We start from the raw sequence: 24,864 nt of genomic DNA on the forward strand, positions 1-24,864 counted from the left end.
CTCTAGGAATCTTAAGGCTCAAAGAGAAAATCAACAGCATATATTACTTACTCAAATGAGCTTTACCCCCCCCCCCGGTCAACTTCTAATATTGTTCATTGTACTATGGCACTAGTCTACACTGGTCGGGAACCCAAACCTGTACTCAGCAGAGTTCTTCTTGTGCTAAAGGAAGGGGGCAGGGCAGTGCTTTTCACAAATTCCTCCTTTCTCCTGCAGCCTCTGAAAAGCTGCTCCAGAGGACTGGGGAATCCTCTGAAATAACGTGGGAGGTGGCATTGGGGGTGCCTGTAGCAGAAAATTGGTGAAAATCACTACATCAACTCCCTTCCTCCAGTGGGAAGCTTCCATTGGATTACAGTTCCTTCTATGAATGAATGGACCCTTCTGTTCACCAAGGGGCAAGTCTGGATCCAACACATGGTATTCATTTGTTGTGTTTACCACCTTAAAACATAATAAAAAAGTGTAGTACTTTACCTAGAATTATAAACTGTCTGCAGAAAAACTGGTCTTTTTGTAAACAAAACATAGGAACTTGCTAAGCAATTAGTAATTTTAGAAATAAAATTGGGGATGCATATGATGATCAATTTAGCCTGATGTCTCAATTAAAGCCTTCTGAGATTAGCAAGTGTTCTTACTTGATTTTTGTTCCTCTGGAGCATTACAAATTGCCATGGTTAGGGATGGGATTTCGGATGTGGTGGAAATATTAGATGATCTAAGGCAGGGGTGGGGAACCGTTGGCCCTCCAGATGTTACTGAACTACAACTCCCATCAGCCCTAGCAAGCACAGCCAAACTTCCCCACTCCTGATCTAAGGCAATCCTGTAAGAGGAGCTCCATGAAGTGGCTGAGGTTTCCTATTACTTTATGTATTCAGGAAAGTTAATCTATTTCTGGTGTCTATTACTTGGCAACTCCAAAGGACAAGACAGCTAAATGAATTTTTGAGATTTCATATATTTCTATTGCAGCAGGGTGGCTCAGCTCAGTGTTTATTGTTTATATGGCACCATCAATGTACATGATATTTTACAGAGTAACAAACAAAAAGGCAGGTTCCTACCCTATAGCACGGATGGGAAACTTGTGGCTCTCCAGATGTTGTATGGCCAGTGGTCAGGGATGATGGGAGATATAGTCCAACAACATCTGGAGGGCACAGGTCCCCCATACTTGCTGTAAAAGAACAGCTAGAAACAAGTCCCTTGGGATATGATGTCAATGCCAAATGTCTACATCAGTAGGTGAAACTGATCATCTCAATCTCCAAGGCAGTAACTATGCTCTTTTTTACCAGTAAGTAAAGGGAATAAACCCATGAGGCAAAGCAGTACATTTATGTGCCTTGTCTGCACGCTCTAGGTTAACCTAACTTTTAGCATTTCTTCCCACTATCTCTCTGTACTTCCAGGATGCTGTATCTACCTTGTCAAGGAAGGTGGGGCGGTCCATGGAAGACTCTTTGGAGATCGGTGGTGGGCGGCAGCCAAGGGGTTTGGTGACCATTCCATTGTAGTCAGCCACTCCCATTCCACGCTTGTCCATTTCCACCTTCTTTTCCAGCAGAGCACCTGCAAACAGTAAAAACACAATATGATGTCAAAGAAAATTAGAGAAACTTCTGAAAATCAAGATGATGGCCGTATTGATACAATTATTACTACACTACCACGGATATTACTACACTTCATACACTAAAATTTAAAATGAGTTTTGTCTTTCAAAGCATTAAGATTGGCACTTTTGAAAATTCACAACTAACCCGATCCTTTGATAAAATGCTGTTGGGAAATGTGATGCTGATTTCATTGTAATAGATCAACCCTCACAGATGTCTATATCAGTTACAAAAATACTTACTCATGGCCTGATCTAGATTCATACTGTTACTCTTCAAGGCCTCTTCTGCTGGCTCTCTCTGCAAAAATGATAAAGGAGATTGAATAACAACTGTACAAACAGAGGGGCAGACACACTTAAGGCTTTCAAACTGGTTTCAAGCTATTCAACTGGTTCAAATGTGCAATTTTGCAATCAAGTCAGTAATATATATATATATAGTAAAATTTGGAGCCAACAGGATTTTCTAGGACCCATGATTGTGAGCACCTTAGATCAACTACTGTTAAGAGATCGTAACTTGACATGCTGACGTTGCTTCTGTGTTTTTACACTTTTGCCAACATTCATTGTACGAACTGATTGGTTGGGATTTTGTGTTACTGATTTACTAATGTAATGTTATTTTAAAGTGATTTTATTTGATTATTATTATTTTGTACTTTGATTTTTATTTTGTATACTATTTTGAGATTTATTTGTGTCTTATCTTTGAGTTCTGTTTGGTACATTGTTTTGATTTCTTTTGTACTTGCATTCACATACTTCCACCGACAGGCAAACCAACCTATGTACCGAAGCTATTTGAGCTTTAATGCTGCCTTTTCACTCAACTGGCTCCAAAGCTCCACAACAGATACTGCCCTCCCTCTCAAGTTCAGGGCAGGAGCTCTCTTATCATGATGAGCGGGGGTCCTTAGCCCTGGTAAGGGGATTTGTGTTTGTTTGCCTACAATAATGATGTACAAGTTCCTTGCTACTGATTAACGAATGCACTAACATTTGCCAATAGGCAACCACAGAAGTTTAGGAAAAATCAAAATGGCTAACAATGTGGTAGGAAGGCAGACATAATAATATTTATATGCAGTTAGAAAGCTGGCTGGGAGCTGGAGTCCAACAATGTTCGGAGGGCTACAGGTTTCTCATCACTACTTAATACTGTGGAGCCAAAGCCAGAAGAAATACTAGCACATGACTATTTCTGGCCTAGAACCATATGGTGAAGGGCAGGCTAAAAATAAAAAACGAAATAAAATGTTACTCACTGGGAAGCCCATGTCTGTGAGCTGTTTTATCAGACGGTTCATGATCCAGGCCTCATCCTGCTTACTAGATGTCTTCATGCCCTAGGAAAATTGAGAGGGGAAAAAGGAAAAAACTTTTTAATGCCGCTATCCTATGTATATCTACTCCAAAGTAAGTCCAACTTAATTCAGTAGTACTTACTTCTAGGTAACTGTGTATAGGACTGTAGCCGAAATTGATTATTTTTCATATTTATTGCAGGGAAAGATAGAGTTCAAAACTATACAAAGGCTTTCCATAAAAATATTATATGTTACTTTAGGGTATATTTACAGCCAACGCATTTGTATGTTCTAACACTCTGAATATGGGATGGCTTGGATATGACACTAAATCATGGCATAGTGTTGCAGTAGACAACAAAGTTTGACACAGCTCATGCATGTAACACAAAACCCAGGACAGCCAACGTGGTGCCTTCCAGATGTTGCTGGGATTACAATTACCATCAGCCCCAATCAGCATGGTCAATGGTCAGGGATGATGGGAGTTGTAGTCCAACAACATCTGGATGGCACCACTTTGGCTAGCCGGGTTTATTGTTACATGCATGAGCTGTGGCAAACTTTTGGTTTGTTTGTTTGATTAGTATACCACTTCATACTTGGAAAAAAACACTAAGCGGTTTAGAGTGTTGGGGAAAAAAATTAAATCAAATTGCATATTTAAAACAATACAAATGTTTAAAAAAGAAACCATCTTAAACATTAACATCTTAACATTATGAATAAATATCATAAGAACCAAATTACACATTTAAGACAATACAATTTTTTAATAAAAACCTTAAACATTAATATAACCTAAAATAACTAACATAATAAATCATAATCACTACTTACAGATTAAAACACAAATATACCAGGAAGACAAAACAAACCCACCCACCCACCAAACGAGTGTGTGTGTACAGGTTGCAGAATCACTCCCACTTCTGTTGCTACCACCCCAACTTATAATTTCACCAAAAGGTGGGGCAACACTGCAGAGTTCACACCAGAGGAGAAAACTGAAAACATCCACTTGCAGTTTTAAAGTAACCTGAATTCCTCCTTACAACCAAACTCGAACTGGTTGGGGTAAATTCTAGCTAGTGAACAAGTCAGGATCAGAAACCATGGTTTGATCCTGGTTTCTTTTAACTAAGTAGAGTCTACTAACCAGAGTTCCCTGAGTTTGGACATAAAAGGAAACTCTGGTTAGTTTAAAATCAAAAGTGGAAGCTTCCTACTTTCTCCACTTATGCACAAAAGAAGAAAAGGGAACATGTAAACTTGAGGCTTGCTGGAGCTTTGGGATATGACAGTAAACCATGTTTAGTTGTTTATGTCTGAACTATAAAGAAACTTTCTTTCACATCAAAACTGGTTCTAAAAATATATTTATTTTACACAAACCTCATATAATCTGTTGAGAAAGATGACTACTTTCTATCTTATTTGTTAGTCTGCAGAGAAATAACCCACTCTCCAAACTGAGTAGTTTAAGCTCCTGTTAGCAAGCAGACATGCAATATGACCTGTAATATTCAGAGCCCCATCATTGCTAGAACTCAATCCTGACAAGGAGGACTTTGTATGGATGTTGCAATTCTGCAAAAAACAAAACAAAACAAAAAAATCAGGCAAGTATGTTTGCGTGTGTTCTTACCTTTTGAAGTCCTTTCTTTGGAGCATTCCCCCAGGAGCTACAAGAGGAATTACTCTCCTGTGAAGCAGTATTATTCCACATATCTCCATCTTCATCTTCCCACTGACTTGTACTGAGATTTACTTCATCTCCACCACCGCCCCAGCCTTCTTGCATAGAAGATTTAGAAGCTGTGGGGAAAATGGAAGTTTCAGTTAGCCTTCCAGTACTTTAAAATCAATGGCTCACTTCACATGTACAGTTTGCGTAGTGAACATGTGGGCTCCTGAAAAGGTTGCGGCCACTTTGCTCCTCCAATGCTGCTACTGCTGTACCACTGTGAGCCAAGCCATGGTTTGGCTTAGTGCCTCATTCCAGACAAACCATGTGTGACAAGCCATTGTCTGGAGTGAGACAAACCTTGAGGCTGGATTTGGCTCAGCTCACAACAGTAGCAGAACCAGAGCAGGAGAAATACTGCAATCTCACCTCCAGGACCCCACATGCTCAGGCCACGCGAAGCCATAATTTGGCTTAGCATTACATATGGATCAATATATCTGCAAACATACCAAACCCGTATTATACTTTACTAGTATGTATAGTTGGAGAACATATGCCTGAAGTGATAAAAATAAAGCCTGAGTTCTAGATGTTGGCCTTGCTTTGGTCGTACAAGTGATCAAGCAGAACATCCATTTAAACTAAAAGGGGATTATGAAAACATGACAGGATGACGTTCTTCATGCTTGTCTTCTCTACTTCAGCCCAGACAAATCAACACACACACACATTACCTGGTTTGCACAGTGCTGGGGCAGCAGCTGGTGCGTTTGCTCTTCCGTATGTCCCTGCTGACTCAGCAGAGTTCTCTCCCCACCCTGTACCGCTGCTGGGAGGCTTCCCCCATGCTGAAGTGCCATTATCAACTGCAGCAGAAGGGGAGGACGGTTCTCCCCATGAAGCTTCAGGCTTTGCATGGATAGCAGGCATCTCTCCCCAGCCTGCTGAAATCAGAAATGGGAAAACCATGATTAGAAGGAATGTCACATAAAGCTAACTTTTGAGACTACATTTCTGAATAAAATTAAAAAATAATTAGCTATGTACAACTTCTGAACATGAAACAACTGGTGAATACAGGATTTAATTAGATGTGTAAGACAGACTAATTTCATTTCTTCCTCAAGAAAGAATATTCAAGAATTCCTGTGCACAGCAGGAAGCACTTGCTAAAATTCTGAAATGTTGTATGCCCAGTATTTGCAAATGTTAGTTATAAAAAAGTGGTGCCTGTCTCATTAGAAATAGTATCTATGAGTTCCTTTGGATAACTGAGTCACAAACATCCCCCACCCTCTGCAAATGGCATTTGATTATGGCAAGAAGCATCACGTGAGAGTAATGAAGAGATAGCCAACACAGAGCTTTCCAGGTGTCGTTGGACAAGCTGGCTAAGGCTGATGGGAGACTGACTCCAACAGTATCTGGCAACACCTTGGCTACCCTTGGAGCAATGCATGCTTTGACAACAGATATGAATCAGTTATTAAATCAGGGAACTAAAACCAAAGCAAATGTTGTACAGAAACCACATAATGATTTGACCACATGCTAAGTATGCCTGGATTTGATCCAGTGCAACAGACTATCACAATGACAAAATGTTGTGTAGTTTACAAGGACAACATGGTCTATTTGAGGGAGCAGGAGGAAACATGAGGAGAAAAGTCATTTACAACTTGAAATCAGATATAAGCCACAATTGGCATGTAGTAAATACCTAAACAAATATATAGGAAAGACTGCACCAACCTTTACTTATTGTTATTGTAAGCCATCCAGAGAACACTGGGCAGCATATAAATACTGTAAATAAATGAAACAATATAATTCCCTATCAGGAGCTAAGAGATGGACTGAGTGGACTGGGGATTTTCTTTTGCTTTCTCTGTAGCATATGGAACAGCTTACTTACCTGTGTCCAGGGAGGATGGAAGGAATTTATTGATTTTTTAATATGGCCACTTCTGATGTGTTGCCTCTGACACTCTATAATCAGGGCTGTATGCGTTTCTTATTTCTGTGATCATGCTGCTCATATTGTGACCAAAATTGATGACTTTTTAAAAAAGAAATCAAGCATAGAATTCAGCATTCTGTATTTTCACTTAAAGTAACCAAAAAAGGGTCCTTATGGCTATGAAGAAGGACTTGGAAATAGAAGGGAAACAAATACAGAATCTCAGAAGTAGACTAAATACGGCTTTCTGAGATCAGGCAGTATAGTTTCAGTACTCAGCACATTACCTTTCCTATCTTTATGGCTAACAAAAGAAAAGGTTGTACAAGATAAATAAATATGGAAATCAGCTTAACTTGCAAAATTTATCCACTCACCCTGATAACGGGTAGATATGGATCACCATTTGCAAAGTGATAACTTATCACAGTGTGCAAGTTGTCTGCCAAGTGGCATGAAGAATTTCACCACACCATTCATGTGCATGTGTAATAAAATGGTCCTCTGCACCCATGTTACAATGGCCTCATTTAGATGTAATGCTAAAGTATGATTTAGCATGTCAGCTCCTCCCTTCTGCTTTTCCTGTCAGGAGATCAGAAGCTTTTGCTTCTGTTTTTAACTAACCATAGGGTATTGCTTGTTTATTAATTTAATTTATGCATCACCTTGCATAAATTATTTTGCATAAATTATTTATTTAATTTATGCATCACTCTCACGACAATTTATATAAAAACAATTACAAATAGCTTTAAAAACAGTACAAAAATGACAACTAAGAACACCTTGAAAAGTAATACAGAATAAACACATGGAAAAGTCTGTCAAGACAAAAATATCTTCAGTTGTTTCTGGAAAGTAAAGACAAACATATCTCAACAGGGATGCTGTTGCATAGAACAAGTGCATTCACATGAAAGCCCTGCTCTGAGTTACTACAGACCAGACTTTGATATTTTAAGGGCTTCAAGGAGAGGTTCTCCTGCAGAATGTAGCGATCCAAAGGATATATAAGGGATAAGGTGGTGTCTCAAGTAACCTGGTCCTCAACTGTATACGGTCTTATCTGCTAATACCAAATTCTTGAACTTGGTTTGGTAGCAGTCTGGCAGCCAGGGAAAATCCCACAGACAAGGTGTTATATGGTGGTAGTGTCTTGCCCCCACAAGCACCCTAGCCTCTGCATTAGCTGCAGCCTTCAGACCAACCTCAAGGGTAGCTCCAGAGAGAGGACACTGCAGTAATCTAAGCTTGAGGTTATCAATGCATAGAGAACTGTGGTCCACCACAGAGGACATCTGTGCTTCCAATGAAAGAACTGGATCTAGGAGCATCTCCCCCCCACCCGGCTATTCGCCTGCTCCTTCATGGGGGGTGTTACCCCATCCAGGGCAGGCAACCGTCTCTCTTCCCAGACCTGGGAACCACTCATCCATAGAGCCTCTGTCTTGCCAGGATTCAGACTGAGTTTATTAGCCTTCATCCAGCCCACCGCTGCATCCGGACATCACTCCAGGGCCTGCACTCTTGATTCAGATGTATCAGAGAAATAGAGTTGGGTATCAACAGTGTACTGATTACACCTCGCTCCACATCTCTTAATGACCACTCCCAATGGCTTCATATAGATGTTAAATAGCACTGGAGAAAATATAGTGTCCTGAGGCACCCCACAGAGCAAGAGTCACGGGGCTGAGAAACCCTAATTCAATGCTATCTTCCAGAACTTTCACTTGAGATCAGGCTGGAACCATTGCAGAACAGTGCCCCTGACACCAATCTCCTGCAGATAGTCCAGGAGGATACCATGGTTGATGGCAGAATCATAAAATAGTAGAGTTGGAAGGAGTCTATAAGGCTACTGAGTCCAATCCCCTGCTCAATTCAGGAATCCAAGTTAAAGCATATCCAACAGATGCCTGTCCAGTTGCCTCTTGAATGCCTCCAGTGTTGGACAGCCCACCATCCCTCTAGGTAATTGGTCTCACTGTTGTACTGCTCTAACAGTTACAAAGTTTTTCCTACTGTTCAGCTGAAATCTGGCTTCCTGTAACTTGAGCCCATTACTCCGTGTCCTGCACTGTGGAATGATCAAGAAGAGATCTGTGTAACAACCTTTCAAGTACTTGAAGAGTGTTATCATATCTCCCCTCAGTCTTCTCTTCCCAAGGCTTAATATGCCCAGTTCTTTCAGTCTCTCCTCACACGACTTTGTTTCTAGTTCCTTGATCATCCTCGTTGCCTTCCTCTGAACCTGTTCCAGTTTGTCTGCATCCTTCTTAAAGTGCGGTGTCCAGAACTCAACACAGTACTCAAGATGAGGCCTAACTAGTGCCTAATAGAAGTACTTCATGCAATATGGAAACTATACTTCTGTTAATGTAGCCTAAAACAGCATTGCCCTTTTTTGCAATCATACTGTTGGCTCATGTTCAGCTTATGATCAACAATTCCAAAATCCTTCTTGCATGTAATATTGTTGAGCCAAGTATCCCCCATCTTATAACTGTGCATTTGGTTTCTTTTTCCTAGGTGTAGAATTTTGCACTTATCCCTGTTAAATTTTATTCTGTTTGTTTCAGCCTAATGCTCCAACCTATCAAGATCCCTTGGAATTTTGTTTCTATCTTCCAGGGTATTAGCTATCCCTCCTAATTTTGTATCATCTGCAAATATAAGCACTCCCTGCATTTCCTCATCCAAGTCATTAATAAAAACATTGAAGAGTACTGGGCCCAGGATCGAGCCCTGCCGTACCCACTCGTTAACTCCCCCCAGTTTGAGAAGGAATAATTGATAAGCACTCTGAGTACAATTCTGTAGTCAACTGTGGATCCACCTGATAGTTGTTCTATACAGCCCACATTTAGCTAGCTTGCTAATCACAGTATCGTGGGGCACTTTGTCAAAAGCTTTGCTGAACCTGAGATATATTATTCCCACAATCTACCAGGGAGGTTACCTGATCAAAAAATGAGTTAAGATTAGTCTGGCAGGATTTGTTCTTGGCAAATCCATGTTGCCTTCTAGTAATCACTGCTTTGTTTTCAAGGTGCATACAGACTCTGCTTCATCTGCTTCAGAATTTTCCCAGGGATTGATGTCAGGATGACTGGTCTGTAATTCCCAGGTTCCTTCTTTTGAAGATAGGGACAACATTAGCCCTTCTCCGGTCATCCAGCACTTCACCCATCCTCCACGATTTTGCAAAGATAATAGACAGTGGTTCCGAGAGTTCTTTAGCCAGTTCCTTCAATACACTATCAAAGGTTGTTGAGAGATAGAGCAGAAGCAGCAGGGTCACACTTTCCCTGTCCCTATCCCAATAAAGGTTATCTGTCAGGGTGACCAATGGCTATTGTCCCAAACCCAGGTATGAACTTGGGTTATGTCTTAACTTGGACAACTGTGGTTATTTTTAACTATGGTTCAGGGCAGGGGTGGGGAACCAGTAGCCCATGGGCTAGATATAGTCTAGTGTGGCCTTTCCATCTGACTTGGAGCATCCCCTCCTCACCCCACACAGATTTTATGCTTGCAAAACATATCCAACTGGATATTTTTTTCAAATCTAACTGCAGCATGGAGGACCTTTTTTGGGGGGGGGGGAACACAACTGGGGAGAGAAGGGTTAACCCTCCCCTGCACTAACAGTTGGAACTTCCAGGAGGCAGGGGTAGAGGACCCACCATCATCACCCACCCCCCAACATTTTCCTTTTTGCTGCTGCTGGTCTCCTCTGGAGGACAGAAGAAGGAGCCATCTGTAGGTCATCTAGCCTAGTGAAGAGGACCCCTCCCCTCTGAACTGTGCTTAAGCTAGGCTGCTGAGGCTCCTTGGAGTGCAGCAAGACAAGCATCTGGAGCTCTGCTGTTTGTTAGCTTTCTTTTTTGCTTTGTACTTATGTTTTTCGATCTAGATTATTTCTCAGATAATACTGAATTATTTTATGTTTGTTAAAACTGTTGCAATGTCCATGAAGACCATCCCACTTCTGGCAATTAGGATTGAAACAAACTAAAATGCCTTTTCAAATGTTGGGATGGGGGGGGGATGAGAATCTGTGTGCATGGTTGTGTGCTGTGTGTGAATGTATGAGAGAGAAAAAATATGGGATGATCATGGCTATTTTGGCCCCACCTATGTGACTCTGGAGGGTTGGCTAAATGGGAATGTGGCCTCAGACAAAAAAAAGGCTCCTAACCTGTTAGGAAATGAGCCAACTTCAAGCTTCCCTAATCATTAAGATTAACCACAGTTTTTGGTTTGGTCATAACAATAAACTATAGTACTGAAAATGGAAGCAAAAGCTTCTACTTCCTTCTGGCTACATTGGAGGTGTGTGGAGCACATTAGCTCAAAGTTTGTACATGTAATACTAAACCACAGTTTAGGATTATATCCTGACTAGATTAGTATATGCTCGTTAATATCTTAGGAATGTTTAACCATCTATCTAGCTCTGTATAAGAAGGTTGGTCTACTCTTTTATTCTATAAAATGAGGTGTAGTGGCCTCTTCTTAGGCAGCAAGACTGCAGTAAGATCATAGTTACAGTCCACATTTGCCCTTTTATAGAATTCTGCCTACCACTCACCATTATACTCATTTTCTTACCTCTGATGTAAGATGGATCTTTGTTCAGTCTGACATTGTGCAATTTACTGTTAAAAGGCGTTGAAACTGTAGGAAAAGTCCTGAATCCTAACAAAAACCTAGTATGTGCAGCACCATTTGTTTTGATACATCCTTCCTTCATAAACAGCTTGTAAACTGACTAGGAGGTAGCATCTTAACAAGCAACCCTTCCTCGTCTACTCTAATCCCCATAGTTCTTTTCCAGAAGAAACTGTTACCATAGGAAGCAACACTGCAAGGTCAAACATCATGCTCCTGTTTACCAATGTCTGGCTCTAATGCAGTAGCTGCTGGTGTGGATAAGTCACTGACAGCACACATCATTCCACTAATCACCTGGGTGCCTGCCAGTAGCAGAGGAAAAGTCGCTTTTAGCTTTTGGTATCAGACTCAACTTTTTCAGGTATCTCTGTCTCCTCTCTAAAAACTGTAACTTGCTGAAGTAACATGTTTAATGTTAGATCTTTATTTTTAAATTATTTTGGTGGAAGACTTCAAAATACAAAATTTTGAACTTCTTTTATTCAGGCACAATGAGAAAAAATTAATTCAGAGCTATCTAGAAAACTTTTTTTTTTAACTGTGTGTGTTCCAGAAGCTATAGTATTTGGAGGAGTTTCCCCAAGAACTTGGTTCAAATCCCTGGATGGCTTTCTGCAAGCCCTTCTTGCTTGGTCTGTCTGCAAAACTGGAGTGACCTCAGAGGCTTATATAAACCAAGATGGGGAACCTGTCATGGTCCCAATTTGGCCCACAAGGCCATTTTCCTCAAACCACACCCACCTGCCCCACACCTGACATCATATGTGACATCAGGTGTGGGGCCGTTAGAGGTGTGGCTGGATCAACTGCATGACCGAGGTCCCTGTGGGGAATTTAATAGTGCAGCTAATCCCAGCAGAAAGCAGGCTTGAGGTCACCATTCATCAGCTGATAAGATGGTGATTTCAAGCCTGCTGATCAGCAACATTTTAAAGCACCACACAGGGTTCTTTGCAAGCCCTGCATGGACCTCTGAAGTCCTGATGATCATGATCACCTGCCATCATCGTGATATCAACTGATCAGCAGGTAGGTAGCACCACCCACCTGTCAAACCTGGCCCACTAGCGTTAGGGGAGATAAGGATCTGCCCCACCAGCCAGAACAGGTTTCCCACCCCTAATATATAAGGACTATAAGATACTTTGCACATTAAAATGGTACAGAAATTATAAAGAAACACAAACAACAACAGCTAGTTAGCAGCTTATTCATGGTTTCTATAAGGTCAATGTTAAAATTGCATAACATGCAGCAAATGAATTAAATATGATTTGGATTTGCCTATGCAGAGAATTGTACATCTTTACTGCACCAAACCCAACTGTGAGGAGTTAACTATTTTTTTTATTATGCTTCAAGTTCTGAACATGCATTTCAACAATTAAAACAAAGAGGCTGTACGGGTATCTGCTTTCTACTCCTGACTTTATATTTGTTTGCTTAAAATATTTATAGACCATCCTTCATTCAGCTGAATTCCAAGATGGTCTACAATGGACACAGCGGTGATGCTAGGTTGGGTGGGCCCTTGGGCACCAACACCCCCCTCTCCAAGGTTGCCCTGCCTGAGTCAGCTGCACAGGGGGTGTTGTCTGGAAGAGTGGTGAAGCACCTGCTCTGAAATCAGTACTGGGTTGCAGGATGTGATTTGCAGTTGCAAAACACGCTCCACAACCCATCGCCCTCATGAATTGTGCAGCTCCTCCCTCCCAGCCCTAGTCTCTAGATCAGCCTTTCCCAACCAGTGTGCCTCCAGATGTTGTTGGACCACAATTCCCATCTTTCCTGACCATTGGCAATGCTGGCTGAGGCTGATGGGAGTTGTAGTCCAACAACATCTGGTGGCACACTGGTTGGGAAAGGCTGCTCTAGATCTAGACAGGGGTCCCTCAGGAGTGGCAGGGGCCCTGAGGTCCATGCCCCACCGGGTCTGAATGAGCATGACACCCTCTATTAATGCCCGCCAAAGACCCCAGACCTTCCCAATTTTTATTTTTAATGAGAGTTTTTGGTTTGGGGGGCTGTCTACTCTTAGGGAGTTATCTCCTTTTTTGCCTGTGTTTTATTTGTTTGGGGGGTATCAAGCTCTTTTTTTGGGGGGAAGGAGGTTCTTAGCATCACCAGTTTTTCTTCTGTGAAATGGGTATTCTGTGGTGCCCACAACTGTTGTTAGTTTTACGTATGTGCCCTTGGGTTTAAAAAAGGTATATTGTATAATGCACTAGGGGAGGGGTAGCCAATGTGGTGCCTTCCAGATGATGTTAGACTACAACTCCCTTTATTCTTGACCGCTGTATATATTAGCTGAAGCTGATTGGAGTTGCAGTCCAACAACTTATAGAAGGTACCACGTTGGCTACTCCTGCACTAAGGTGCCTTATGCTGCTGGTGGTGGTAGTGAAGCTGTCTGAAAAGACTATGAAGGAGCTGCTCTATTATTATACAGAGTAACACATGAGGCACCTGGGCTGACTTTAGTCAAGGTAATCCTAGAGAAGAGGAGGGCGGAGCAGGCAGAAAGATGTAAAGAAAGTAAAGACTAGAGAGAGCAGGGAAGAACCTGAGAAGCAGCAGCAAAAGAAGGCAAACAGCCTAGGAACATGGAAAAGGAATTGTTCCAGACAGAGAACTGAAAAGTTGATGCCAGATGGAGGTGTGTGTGGCAGAGACTGGAGAAAGGATGGTCAGATAGGAAAGTTCATAAGGCTAAGAGCTTCAGAGATATTAAGTTAACATACTGATGTGAAATAACTAGCAAATCTTTGGTTGGATGCCTCTCACATGGGAAAATTGGGTTGAAGGGGGTTTCCCTCATTTCATCCTGCAGTCATATATTGACATACATGTTGGTATAGAAGAAATTAAGTCTCATTCAATATTAGAAAGGAAGCTAGAATGCACAATTTAAAAGCTCCAAGCCTTTGCAACAGTACATTTAGCCTCAAACCGAATACTGCAATTTCCACTGCAACATGTATTCATTTATTAAGTACAAAGAAAGAGGGACAAGTTTCCCTGGGTTCTCTTTAAGTTCAATAATAATGATTAATCACTACCAATCTGTAATGTATAAGTGATTTTGTTAAATACATTGCATTTTGAACCACAAAACATTATGTAAATTATTACTCACAACAAGGGAGTTCATGCCCTGGCAAATTACTTGTAATTACATGAAAACAATAGCATGCATTAAGACACCCATAGTTTGTAAAGTTCTCAAGAGATCAAATCAATGCAAAAAAAAATGCAGAGTTGAATATGATAGGTAGTTAGAAAAATCCTTAAACAATAACTTGGGCATTGCTGACGTTCGAATCCCTGAAACAACTCCACTGGTGGTTTAAGTATAGTTACAGTGGCTAGGAGTGCCTTTTTCCAGCTCCAGCTGGCTTGCCAGCTTTGGCCCATTTTGGACAGAGATAAATTCCAGACTGGATTATTGCAATGTTCTCTATGTGAGGCTGCCCTTAAAGATGACTCAGAAACTTCAACTGGTCCAAAATGCAACAGCCAGATTACTGTCTGCGGTTTCCTTTAGATCTCATATAACCGGTTTTAAGGCAACTGCATCGATTGGCAGTTTGATTTCATGCCCAATTGAAGGTGCTTATGCTAGTCTTTAAAGACTTAAATGACTTAGGTCCCAAATATGTGAAAGAACACTTCCTCCCTACAGACCCATCTTGGGTGTTGAGATCAGCAGACAGGCCCTTTTGGAGTTCCACCACCCTCAGGAGCTGATGGCCTCGGAGAGGGTATTCTCAGTGGTGGCCCCTAAGTTGTCAAACTCCCTCCCCATTGAGGTGCATCTGGCAATTTTGCTATACAGTAGGGCCCCACTTTTTGGTGTTCTGCTTCTTGGTGTTTTGCTAATACGGCGTTTTCCCCATTTACTTGTTTATTTTGGGTGCAGACGGGCGCCATTTTTTCTCCCTTTGTTCTTTTAGGAGTTGTTTCCCCCATTTAGCCGCGAAGGGTGGCGCAGCATGCACCCCCACCTCACAGCTACAGCCGCCAAATGTTTCTGGGCTCCCGCAGCGCCAGTCAGCCCGGCTTCGAGGATCCTTCCCCACACTGCTGCACCGCGCTCTGCAGCGGGCGGCTGCGCAGCTGACCCCCCTTGCAATTTCCACCGCTACCTTCCCCGCCAGCCAGTCCCTGAGTCAGGGCCGGTTGATGTAAGCTGTTCAGCACGATCAGCTGTTTGGCGGCCGCACGGCTACTGCCCCCCCCCGTTGCCATATTTGGCACTCTTGGGGTTGGAAGGAGGTTTTTTCCTCTCGTGGGCTTTTACTGCTCTGATTGTTCCTTTACAAACAAGGGGGGAAGGCTGACCTTTACCTGCTGGGTCGGCAGCAGGTCCTGTTTGAGGTTTTGCTGTCGGCAGCAGCAGTAAGTTTGAAGCTCATGGTGGCAGCTTCAACTCGCATCCCGCTTAACCGCGGCATCCCACTTGCCTCACAGCAGCTGTGTCTTTTCCCTTCAACTGCTATTGCGGCTGCTAGGATCTCGCAGTGGTGGCTCCCTCCTGTTGCTCCTGCGGCACGTTTGGTGCTCGTGGCGGCAGCTCTTTCCCTCTCATCCTTTCTCTGCCCCCCCCCCGGAGGCTGTCTCCTCCACCATGGCGGCCACAATTGCGCTCCTTTGAGCTATTTTCTCTTCACCTCCGTGACAGCCACCATTTTGTTTTTTAATTTTCCCACCTTTTTCATGCTGTTCCACTTTTCGGCGCTTTTCGACGGGGCTCTGGAACCTAACCCGCCGTATGAGTGGGGTCCTACTGTACAGTTTGAGGCAAATGCTGAAGACATACTTCTTTACCCTGGCCTTTGACACCTGAGACATGTACTTTTAGGACCCACCCTACTTTGGGACTTTAGGTCATTTTAAAGTTGTTTTTAATGTTATATTTTAAAATTGTTGTAACCCGCCCTGGGACCTTTGGGTAAAATGTGGGTAACTAATAATGATAATAGTAACACTGACATTTCATAGGCTCACAGGATAAGGTATTTAGGCCTGTTCACATGGATTATATTGGAGGAAGAAGTGAGAGAACTCCATGGGGGAAGATAGGTAGATGAGTGGGAACAAACTTGGGTGGGATATTTCTTTTGATTTTCTACACCCAGCCATTTATGTGTAATGCCTCAAAATAAACTGACTTATACTGTGAGAGGTATTCCTTGATGGCCCACACAAGGAATTAACTATTCTATAACATTACTCTGCTTTCCCCAAGCTTAAGAAAGACTTGGCGTTAAAAAGGCTACACCTGTTTAGTTTATGCTAGGATACCATACTTTATTTCAAGGAAGGCTAACCTGTTGCCTTTTCAATGTTGCTGGACTACAATTCCCATTGTCCCCGACTGTGGCCATGCTGGCTCAGGCTGATGGGAATTTTAAGTACAACAACATCTGGAAGGCCACAGGTTAGCCATCGCTGCTTTATTTCACTCTAGCTAAAAAGCCAGTAAGTAACTGATTTATGGAAATTCGATAGTCCTAATATTGAGAATCCTGATTCCACACACCAGCTATGAATTTCCATTTGACGTAGGAAAAGCAACAATATGTCTATAGTTATCTAAGGGGGAGGGTGTCTTCTAAGTATTTCCCTAAATTAATGGGATATGACCCATCAAACACAGGTGCTTTTGGATCCACATGAATAAAAGTTGATAACATACTTCATACTTTTGTTTATCTTGCAGGGACATGCTGTATTTGAACTGAATTGGTTACACTAGGAGGGGGAAAGCTCATTTCTGCAAGGAGCAGTGAGAAATAATTTGGCACTTACCTCTCACTTTGTTATGCCTGCACTATTGCTGAAAAAAAGCTAGAGCAGCCTTTCCCAACCAGTGTGCCTCCAGATGTTGTTGGACCACAACTCCCATCAGCCTCAGGCAGCATTGCCAATGGTCAGGAAAGATGGGAGTTGTGGTCCAACAACATCTGGAGGCACACTGGTTGGGAAAGGCTGAGCTAGAGAAACAGCTTTCTTATCCTACAGTAGCTTGCCCGGACGACTTCCTTACTAGAAGAACACTTCAAAATAAAGCACGGGAGGAAACAGAAGACGGACAAAGAGAATAACTCATAGGACAAACAAGAACATCAGTAAATGAAGAGTTCTGTGCTGTCACTTTATGTGATTGGAAACTTCTTTTTTTCTGTCCAGTCCAGCTAGGATGGAAAACTCAAACAGGATTATACTCAGGCTTTTACTTTTTTATGCACAGCTAGGTTTCACCAAATAATTCCCTTTAAAATAAACAACCTATATAAGCATTTGCTTGGTCTGCCTTAGGATGCTTTATTTTAGAATTTCGTCAAAAATTGATCAACTATATTCCCAAATTTTTATAAACTGCTTAGAGGTTTTTTTTATTAAGTGATATATAAATTTTGCTAAATGTGGAGAAATGCTCATTTTTCTTTCAAAGGTACAAGAGCTCTTCAAATGAAATTTCAAGGATAATTATCATAAAACCCATTGAAACCCCTTTCTACAGATAGAAGATGAGTCAGAACTGGTAGCCTGTGCTATCCCAGATGGCAAAGTCCACCAGTTCTAGATTGACTATCCCCAGGGAAAGGTACATTAGGGAGCTAGACTCCCTGTTGAGTTCCCCATCTCCTTACCTAGAACTGGATGCTCTGAATGACTGAACTGACAACAGACAAAAAACACAGAAGACAATACGGGGAATCAAAACCCCTGTCTCCATTATGTTATCTCCTTTGTTAAGGGGTAGAGACGTTAGTCCTCTGAGTCTCTTTTCACATCATCTGGACAGAAGGTTGATACTAAGGAGGATTAATCCTGCTCAATGAACTGCACAGGACCACAGAAATATTCAGTTCTCAGCCAATGAAAACTTTAAAATTTAACAGTGTATCTTACATTCATGGCTCATTTATAATGCAACTCTTGTAGCATCCAAAAGAAATAAATAGATTCTATTAGTCACTGGGGGCATTTAAATAACTCAAAATATGAGAGTTTCATGTCTTGTTAAGGCCACCATATTACATTACTAGAGTTTTAAGTTACATCCAAATTGTGTCTTGTTTTCACATTAGTTTCCCCAAATGGGAAGTACTGCCAAGCTCAGATGGGTAATTCATTAGGGACTGGCACTGAAATAGCATTGTAGAGAAGAAGTATAGGCCCTTTCCCTCCACCGTGCAGATAATCTCCTGTGCAAACTGGGGCCTTTCCATAAATGCCTGGTCACACAGAAGCCTGTCCATGTGATCTTCTCTTCCTATGAGCAAAGAGGCATTTGTATGGATGACCCAGCTCATGTGGGGCGTGGAGGTGAGGGTCTTGTATTGCTAGTCCACCATGCTATTTCAGCATGGTGAATATATGAACTGGGGCCAAATTAACAGCAAGGACAGGTAATATCCCAAACACATATGCTGTTTTATGTGAGGAACCTGAAAATCTGAGCATTCCCTTTAAAAAACAAAAGATTTTCAGGATTATATGGATATAAAGAAAGGCATGTAGGTATGACTGCAGTAGGTAGTTGTGAGGAAGGAAGATGGGGCATGCCTTTGGCCCCTCTGGACTCAGTCGGAGAGGAGATATATGCCATTCCTTCTCCTCTGTAGCTACCATTTCTCTTCCTGACAAGAGACAAAGAACTCTTTGCCCCTCACTTCTGCCTGTTACATACTGCTTTCTAGCCACCCCAGCTGCCTGTCTCTTTTGCTTTGTTCATAAATAGGCCTCTATTCCTAAGCAGGCTATTGACAATGTGGGGAGGTTGGTGTGTTACAGGTGCCCCAGCAGAGCCAAATTAGCACTCCAGTTAGTGTGCCTGCACCATACTTCTCTCCCCTCGCAGTAAGTGACAGCGATATACCTGCCGGGCAGCCAGTGTTACAGCTCTGCCCCACTGGATGAGCCCCTACTGCTGATAGGCTACTCTACAACTTGTAGTTTGTATTGCTGTTCTTGATTCTGGAAGTCATTGATTTGGAATGCCTGGATAGCTTTGATCAAATCACTCACCTTTATCCTTAAATTTCAATATGTAAACTCAGCAGCATGCGCACACTAAATATATATGAAATATTAGAACCCTAGTAGGTAACTAGTTGTACAGGAGATTCACTTTGAGGGGGGAATATGGGCAGGGGCCACCATTCCACTCGGACACATACCATCTCTTGTTATCAAATCGTATTTTCGTGGGGAAATTCAGCTGCTGATCCCTAAATATAGGAGGCTGAGATTCTGGAGATGAGTGTGTGTAAATAAGTAACTTTTAAGATAGGGTAGGATGCAAGTCTAAACAGGTATGTGTCAAGTAAAGTTATAAAACAGTGCTTTGTGTTGATGAGTCCCTGTTACAATACCTATTAAGAATCAACTACACAGTTTGTGCATTGTTTTGGTTTTATGTCTCTTTTCAAGAACATTACATTCCTGTTTCACTGTTTCCCCCCCACTTAAATGGAGACTGGCCAAGCTTGGAGAGACCCCAGCCACCAAAACAGCCCTGTGGCTGTGCCAGTTGCTGCCACCTCTGTGAGTCAAGCTACTCACTTCTCTGTATCATCTGCCTTCTACTTTGGCATCTAGGTGAGGGCAACTGTCCACTTACCACATTTACTACAGCCTGATATTTGAAGTACTGGGCTGTGGCCATGCATATATCAACACAGGAGCAGCCTGTGCACACCAGGGCTATTCAATTCCCAGGTGTGTGTGCATGTCTGTTGAAGGGGTTCCTCAATTTGCCAGCATGCTTTGACCACAGCACAGTGACAATGTTCAAATTATGGGGTAACAGCAGGGGGACTTTAATGAAAACTACAAATCCCACCCCTTTCACAGCTCCCAAATTTAAAAATGTTATGCTGCCCTTATACGCACACGAGACTTGCAAACCAGCAGCCAATGTGGCTGGCATGAAGTACAAGGAGACAGGCCACTCCTGCCCCCGGTAAGGCTCCACATATGCACTGTGCCTGAAGGCACAACAGGGCAGACTCACACAGCTGTTCCATCGTGGCTCACAGTTGCGTGAGCACATGTGGAGTTTCCAGGCACTTGCCAGGTATTAAATCATGCCCACTTCCATTATGATGATGATGATGTCCCATCCTTCCACCCTAAGGGAGCCCAGGACAGCAGAGATAAAACACTAAAAAAAATCTTAAAAACAAAACATGTTTTTAAACAATTACATGACAGAGATGCCACATCTAACGTAAGTACTGAATATTTATATTTTATATTGAAGTACTAGGTGTTTTAAAAAAAACCTTCCCAAGCTTGATATGTCACTACTCCAACCAATGAGCTTGAATACAGGTAGCTGCCTATGTACGACACATAGTAAAATCAAGAAGGTCAGGATTCCAGAGGTGGGCCTGATTATAAGAAAACCCACCAAATCTGATTAAAGGGTTACAAAATTGCAAGAGGCATAGTGTCCAAAAAATATAAGAAATGGGGAACACCTCATTTGCAGGGGATGAAAATATTTTCTTAAACATTATCAAGTGAAATGGAGAAAATGACATAACAGTAAAACCTGAATAAACAATAAACAATAAATATGAGTTGCATTCTTCTTGTAATGATCCAGCAAGTTAAAACCTGAGAATTACCTAAAACTATAGAGGATTTTCAAATGTTTCCTTCATTAATGTAAAAAAATGGAAGTTTTTAAATACCGCATCTTTGTGGGACAACAGAAATTACAGCTAATTCTTTTGTTCAGCAAACGAACATGAAACATGTCGTTTCCTATTTCTCAATACAAAAATCTCTTTGTATGAGATAATGAATAAAAATCACTGGTTCCAACAACTAAGCAGCCTCTTGATTAATAGCCACAATTGAAGAAATATGTCTTTGGCAGGAGACAGCCAAAGTAACAGAAACAGATGCACATCATCTGAGATTGGACATCAAAGATAGAACAACACAGAGGGACAAACAGCAACAGAGCAAAGAAAGTAGATTTGAAATATGACACAATTATATTAAGATAATATTTTCCGATCTGTTCTGTGAGGTGCTAATGAGCTGCCAATCATGTTCCGATTAAGTGACAATAACATCCCATAAAATTACCAGTTTATGGCATTAAACAAACATACTTGGTTATATATATATTAATGCAAGGATTTGGTACTACCAAAGTAATTTCATAATCTGATAATTCTTTACATCTTTTCAATTTATTCTGCATCTTTAGCAAAAGAAATTAGTTCCGTAACAACCATTTCAAAAGATGGATGTTCCACAGACTGATTTAATGGCATACTGTCTCCATCTTTTATCCTTTTGTGGATCATTTCTTACATATGACATTTTATCTGGTCACTCTAACTTAGCCTCTTGTGTCTGCCCTATATGTGTGCTTTAATCAGAATGGAAAATAAAATGGCAAATTCTAATACAAATTAGCATTTTGGACACCATTTTATATCTTATTCATACTAAATGTGAACTCATATTTAAGACAGGAAGTACATAATCTGAATATAAACCATTACTGCTTACATTATACTTATTGAAATTTCTTTCCAAAGGGTAGTATTATTTTGAAAAAACAAAACTAGTATCATACCTGGACCAAGCAGCGGGGACCGGTTTGACTGGGCACTTGACTGGTGCGGTGGCTGAGGTTCAGCCATGTTTGCGTTGATAATGGTGGTGCTAGTGGTGGTGGTTGTGGTACTGCTCTGGATTACAGGATTGTTTCTATCCCACATGTTTACAGTCTTGTTATTATTGTAATTTGGGTCACCCCAAGCTGAGGTACCATCATCAATCTCCATCTTGCGCCGAATGGATGGTGGAGAGGGCTCTTCCCACCCAGTTGCTTCACTACTATCTTTCTGTTTGGCTGGTACTGGTCCACCAACCCATCCTGATCCAGTCTGTTTAACAGAAGCAGCTCCTCCCCAATTACTCACGTTGTTGTCCTGGGATTTAGAAGCCCAATTCTGTTGGGGACCAGGTTTTAAAGATTCCCCCCAACTCGTACCTGCATTAGTCTTGCTGTTTGTGCCATTTCCCCATCCAGTGGTCCCAGAACGCGTAGTATCATTCCAACCAGACCCTGATCTATTATCAGCATCCCATCCAGAACCATTCTTTTTCCCATCTCCCAAGTGTCCAGGGACAGATGAGGAATCAACCCAATCTCCACCCGCTGAAGTCCAGCCTGGATTTGATTTCGGTCCATCTCCCCAGTTTTGAGATTTGGGTTTCTGAGGTTCACCCCAAGTAGGCGACTTGTCCTCCTGATTTGTGGTCCCACTCCAAGTGTGGCCACTTTTGGCGGCAGCAGCATTATTGACAGCAGTAGAACTTGCTGGCTCTCCCCATCCCCCAGGGCCATTTGGCGCTTTGTTATTGTTGTCGCCCCAACCTGTGTTAGTTGGAACTGTTGCAGGTGGAGAGCTGACCCACCCAGATACTGAAGAGGTATTTGTACTGTTCATGATGGACCCATCATTCTTGCCCCCCGAGTTTGAAGGCTGAGTAGCTGCACAACCCCAGGCCTCAGTTCCATTGTCATTCTTTCGCTCAGACCTTGGAGATTCTTCAAATTCCCAGGCAGTGTTTTGCTTTACAGGAGTCTGTCCCCATCCAGTGTTGGACAGAACCCTTGGGTCAAGGTCATTCCTTGGCAACTGGACTTGTCCTTGCTCTAACATCCCCTTGTCTCTTCTTCGACCGTCTCCAGTTCCTTCCCTCCCAGTACTGCCTTCATTCTGACTCCCATTGCTATCATTACTTCCTTCACTACCTGTATTGCCAGACGCTGCAGCTTTGGCCCAAGAGTTTATTTGTTCATTGCCCTGCTGCATGGCAGGATTCTGGCTGGTAACACTAGAGCTATCCCACCCTGTTGATCCTTTCCCATTGATGTCATTACTGGAATGCTGGTTTGGGGGCTTGCTCCATTCACCATTAACACCATTACTGGTGCTGCGGCTTGGGTGACCCCAAGCACCAGAATGCATATTACCAACGCCACTGTTGCCACTGCCCCTGCCCCATGCTAAGACCCCAGGACCAGCAGGAGGTCCGGAATCCCATGCACTTGTTCCATTCCCTTCCTTTTGCACAGTACTGCTGGATCCATTTTGTTTAGCACTTAATGCTGAGTTCACAGTGTCTCCATTCCCCTGACTGAACCCAGAATTGCTATTTCCTGTGGCAGGATTACCTGGGGATATCCCCCACACTGAATTGCCCATTCCTTCACCACTTCCCCCACTGACTTGAGAAACTGATGTCCCATTAGCACCAGGAAGGCTTTGCAGGTGGGGCGGGATGATGGCCCCCATGCCAACAGCCATGCCCCAGTTCGGCAGTCCATTTGTCTGCATTGCATTGATAGGGTTTGGTGAAGAGTTCATGGGGTTAGCGTTATTTGGTCCATCAGTGTTAAGGTTCTGAGGTTGTACGCTGAAAGACACATTCTGAGAAGTGGACGTTTGTGGTTCTGTGCTCTCTTGCGGCAGCAAGTTTCCCCAAGCACCTAAGGTGCCCGTTGGGTTCCCATTCTGGTTCCCCATATTCTGACCTATGGCACTGACTGGACTGCAAATACTGGAAGGGTTGCCTGCTCCCACAGTTCCTTCATGTCCGAGTACAGGCCACGCAGCTGGATTGGCATTGGGATTAAGGTTAAGATTAATGCCAGCATTTGAGTTGGAAGCACCCCAGCAATTTTGACTTCTACCATCTCCAATCATGTTGTCCATCTTTCCATCCCCACCACTGGCAGAGCAATGAGCTAAGCCAGAGTTGGAACCTGTGGCAACACCCCACACTCTGGCTGAATTTCCATTACCATTAGCTCCACCAGCTCCAAGGGCACTCTGGTTAGAAGTGCTTTGGATGAGTGCTCCGTTGGTGCCATTATTGCCATTGGGTTTCTTTGTATGTCCAGTGAAGTTGCCTTGGGCACTCCCTGTAGCCATGCTACTGTTCTCTGAGCCACAGTTGGAGGCAGAGTCAGTGTCTGTAGTACATTCTGAGGCAGATTCAGTCTCAGTTCCTGTAATGGAAGGCCACGCTTCCTTGTCAGTCCTGTCTATTATCACTTTATCCCAGCTGCAATTGGCTTCACTTCGGAAAGTGGGCTGCTGTCCCCAGTGAGTATTCTCATAATGGTCTCCCAATCCGCTGTGACCAAGGTCTGAAAAATTAAACATGATGCAAATTAGTCTGCTATCCAATGACCCAGATACATCTGTTGAATTCTTGGCTTAATTACTATGGTTACATTCTTTAAGATCTTCCTTCCTCCTTTATAGTCTAGCATACGGATGTACATCAGGGGTGGAGAATCCAACTTTCACTAACCCCTTGGCTTATGAATCTAAACAAATACCTCAATCTATGAAATAATGCATTTTGTTTTCTAAGCTCTGAAAAACAATGATGTTTTATGCTAACACAGAAAGGTTTACATACAGATAATAGTACTATTTCTCTTTTATTAGGCTGCACTAATAGAGCCAGGTTTCATCAGCAATACTGTGGGGTATGCAATTTCAAACATTTTCCTGTATATCACAGAAATTTT

The 24,864-nt window shown here is 42.4% G+C and overlaps 1 protein-coding gene across 7 annotated transcripts in view; it reads right to left on the reverse strand.

Annotated features, from left to right (window-relative positions):
• The window catches only part of TNRC6C (trinucleotide repeat containing adaptor 6C), a 156,986-nt gene that overhangs the window by 39,392 nt on the left and 92,730 nt on the right, over nt 1-24,864 (reverse strand). For 6 of the 7 annotated variants that reach the window (XM_061616346.1, XM_061616343.1, XM_061616340.1 and 3 more), the window contains 6 exons: nt 21,886-24,474; nt 5,365-5,574; nt 4,589-4,758; nt 2,899-2,979; nt 1,871-1,928; nt 1,436-1,581 (listed from right to left, as the gene is read on the reverse strand). In XM_061616346.1, the coding sequence (XP_061472330.1) occupies nt 1,436-1,581; nt 1,871-1,928; nt 2,899-2,979; nt 4,589-4,758; nt 5,365-5,574; nt 21,886-24,474 (3,254 nt within the window). The remainder of the gene's footprint in view (nt 1-1,435; nt 1,582-1,870; nt 1,929-2,898; nt 2,980-4,588; nt 4,759-5,364; nt 5,575-21,885; nt 24,475-24,864) is intronic. The other variant, XM_061616341.1, reaches the window with a different exon arrangement.

The sequence above is a fragment of the Rhineura floridana genome, chromosome 3 (assembly GCF_030035675.1).
Source record: "Rhineura floridana isolate rRhiFlo1 chromosome 3, rRhiFlo1.hap2, whole genome shotgun sequence".
Classification (NCBI taxonomy): Eukaryota; Metazoa; Chordata; class Lepidosauria; order Squamata; family Rhineuridae; genus Rhineura; species Rhineura floridana.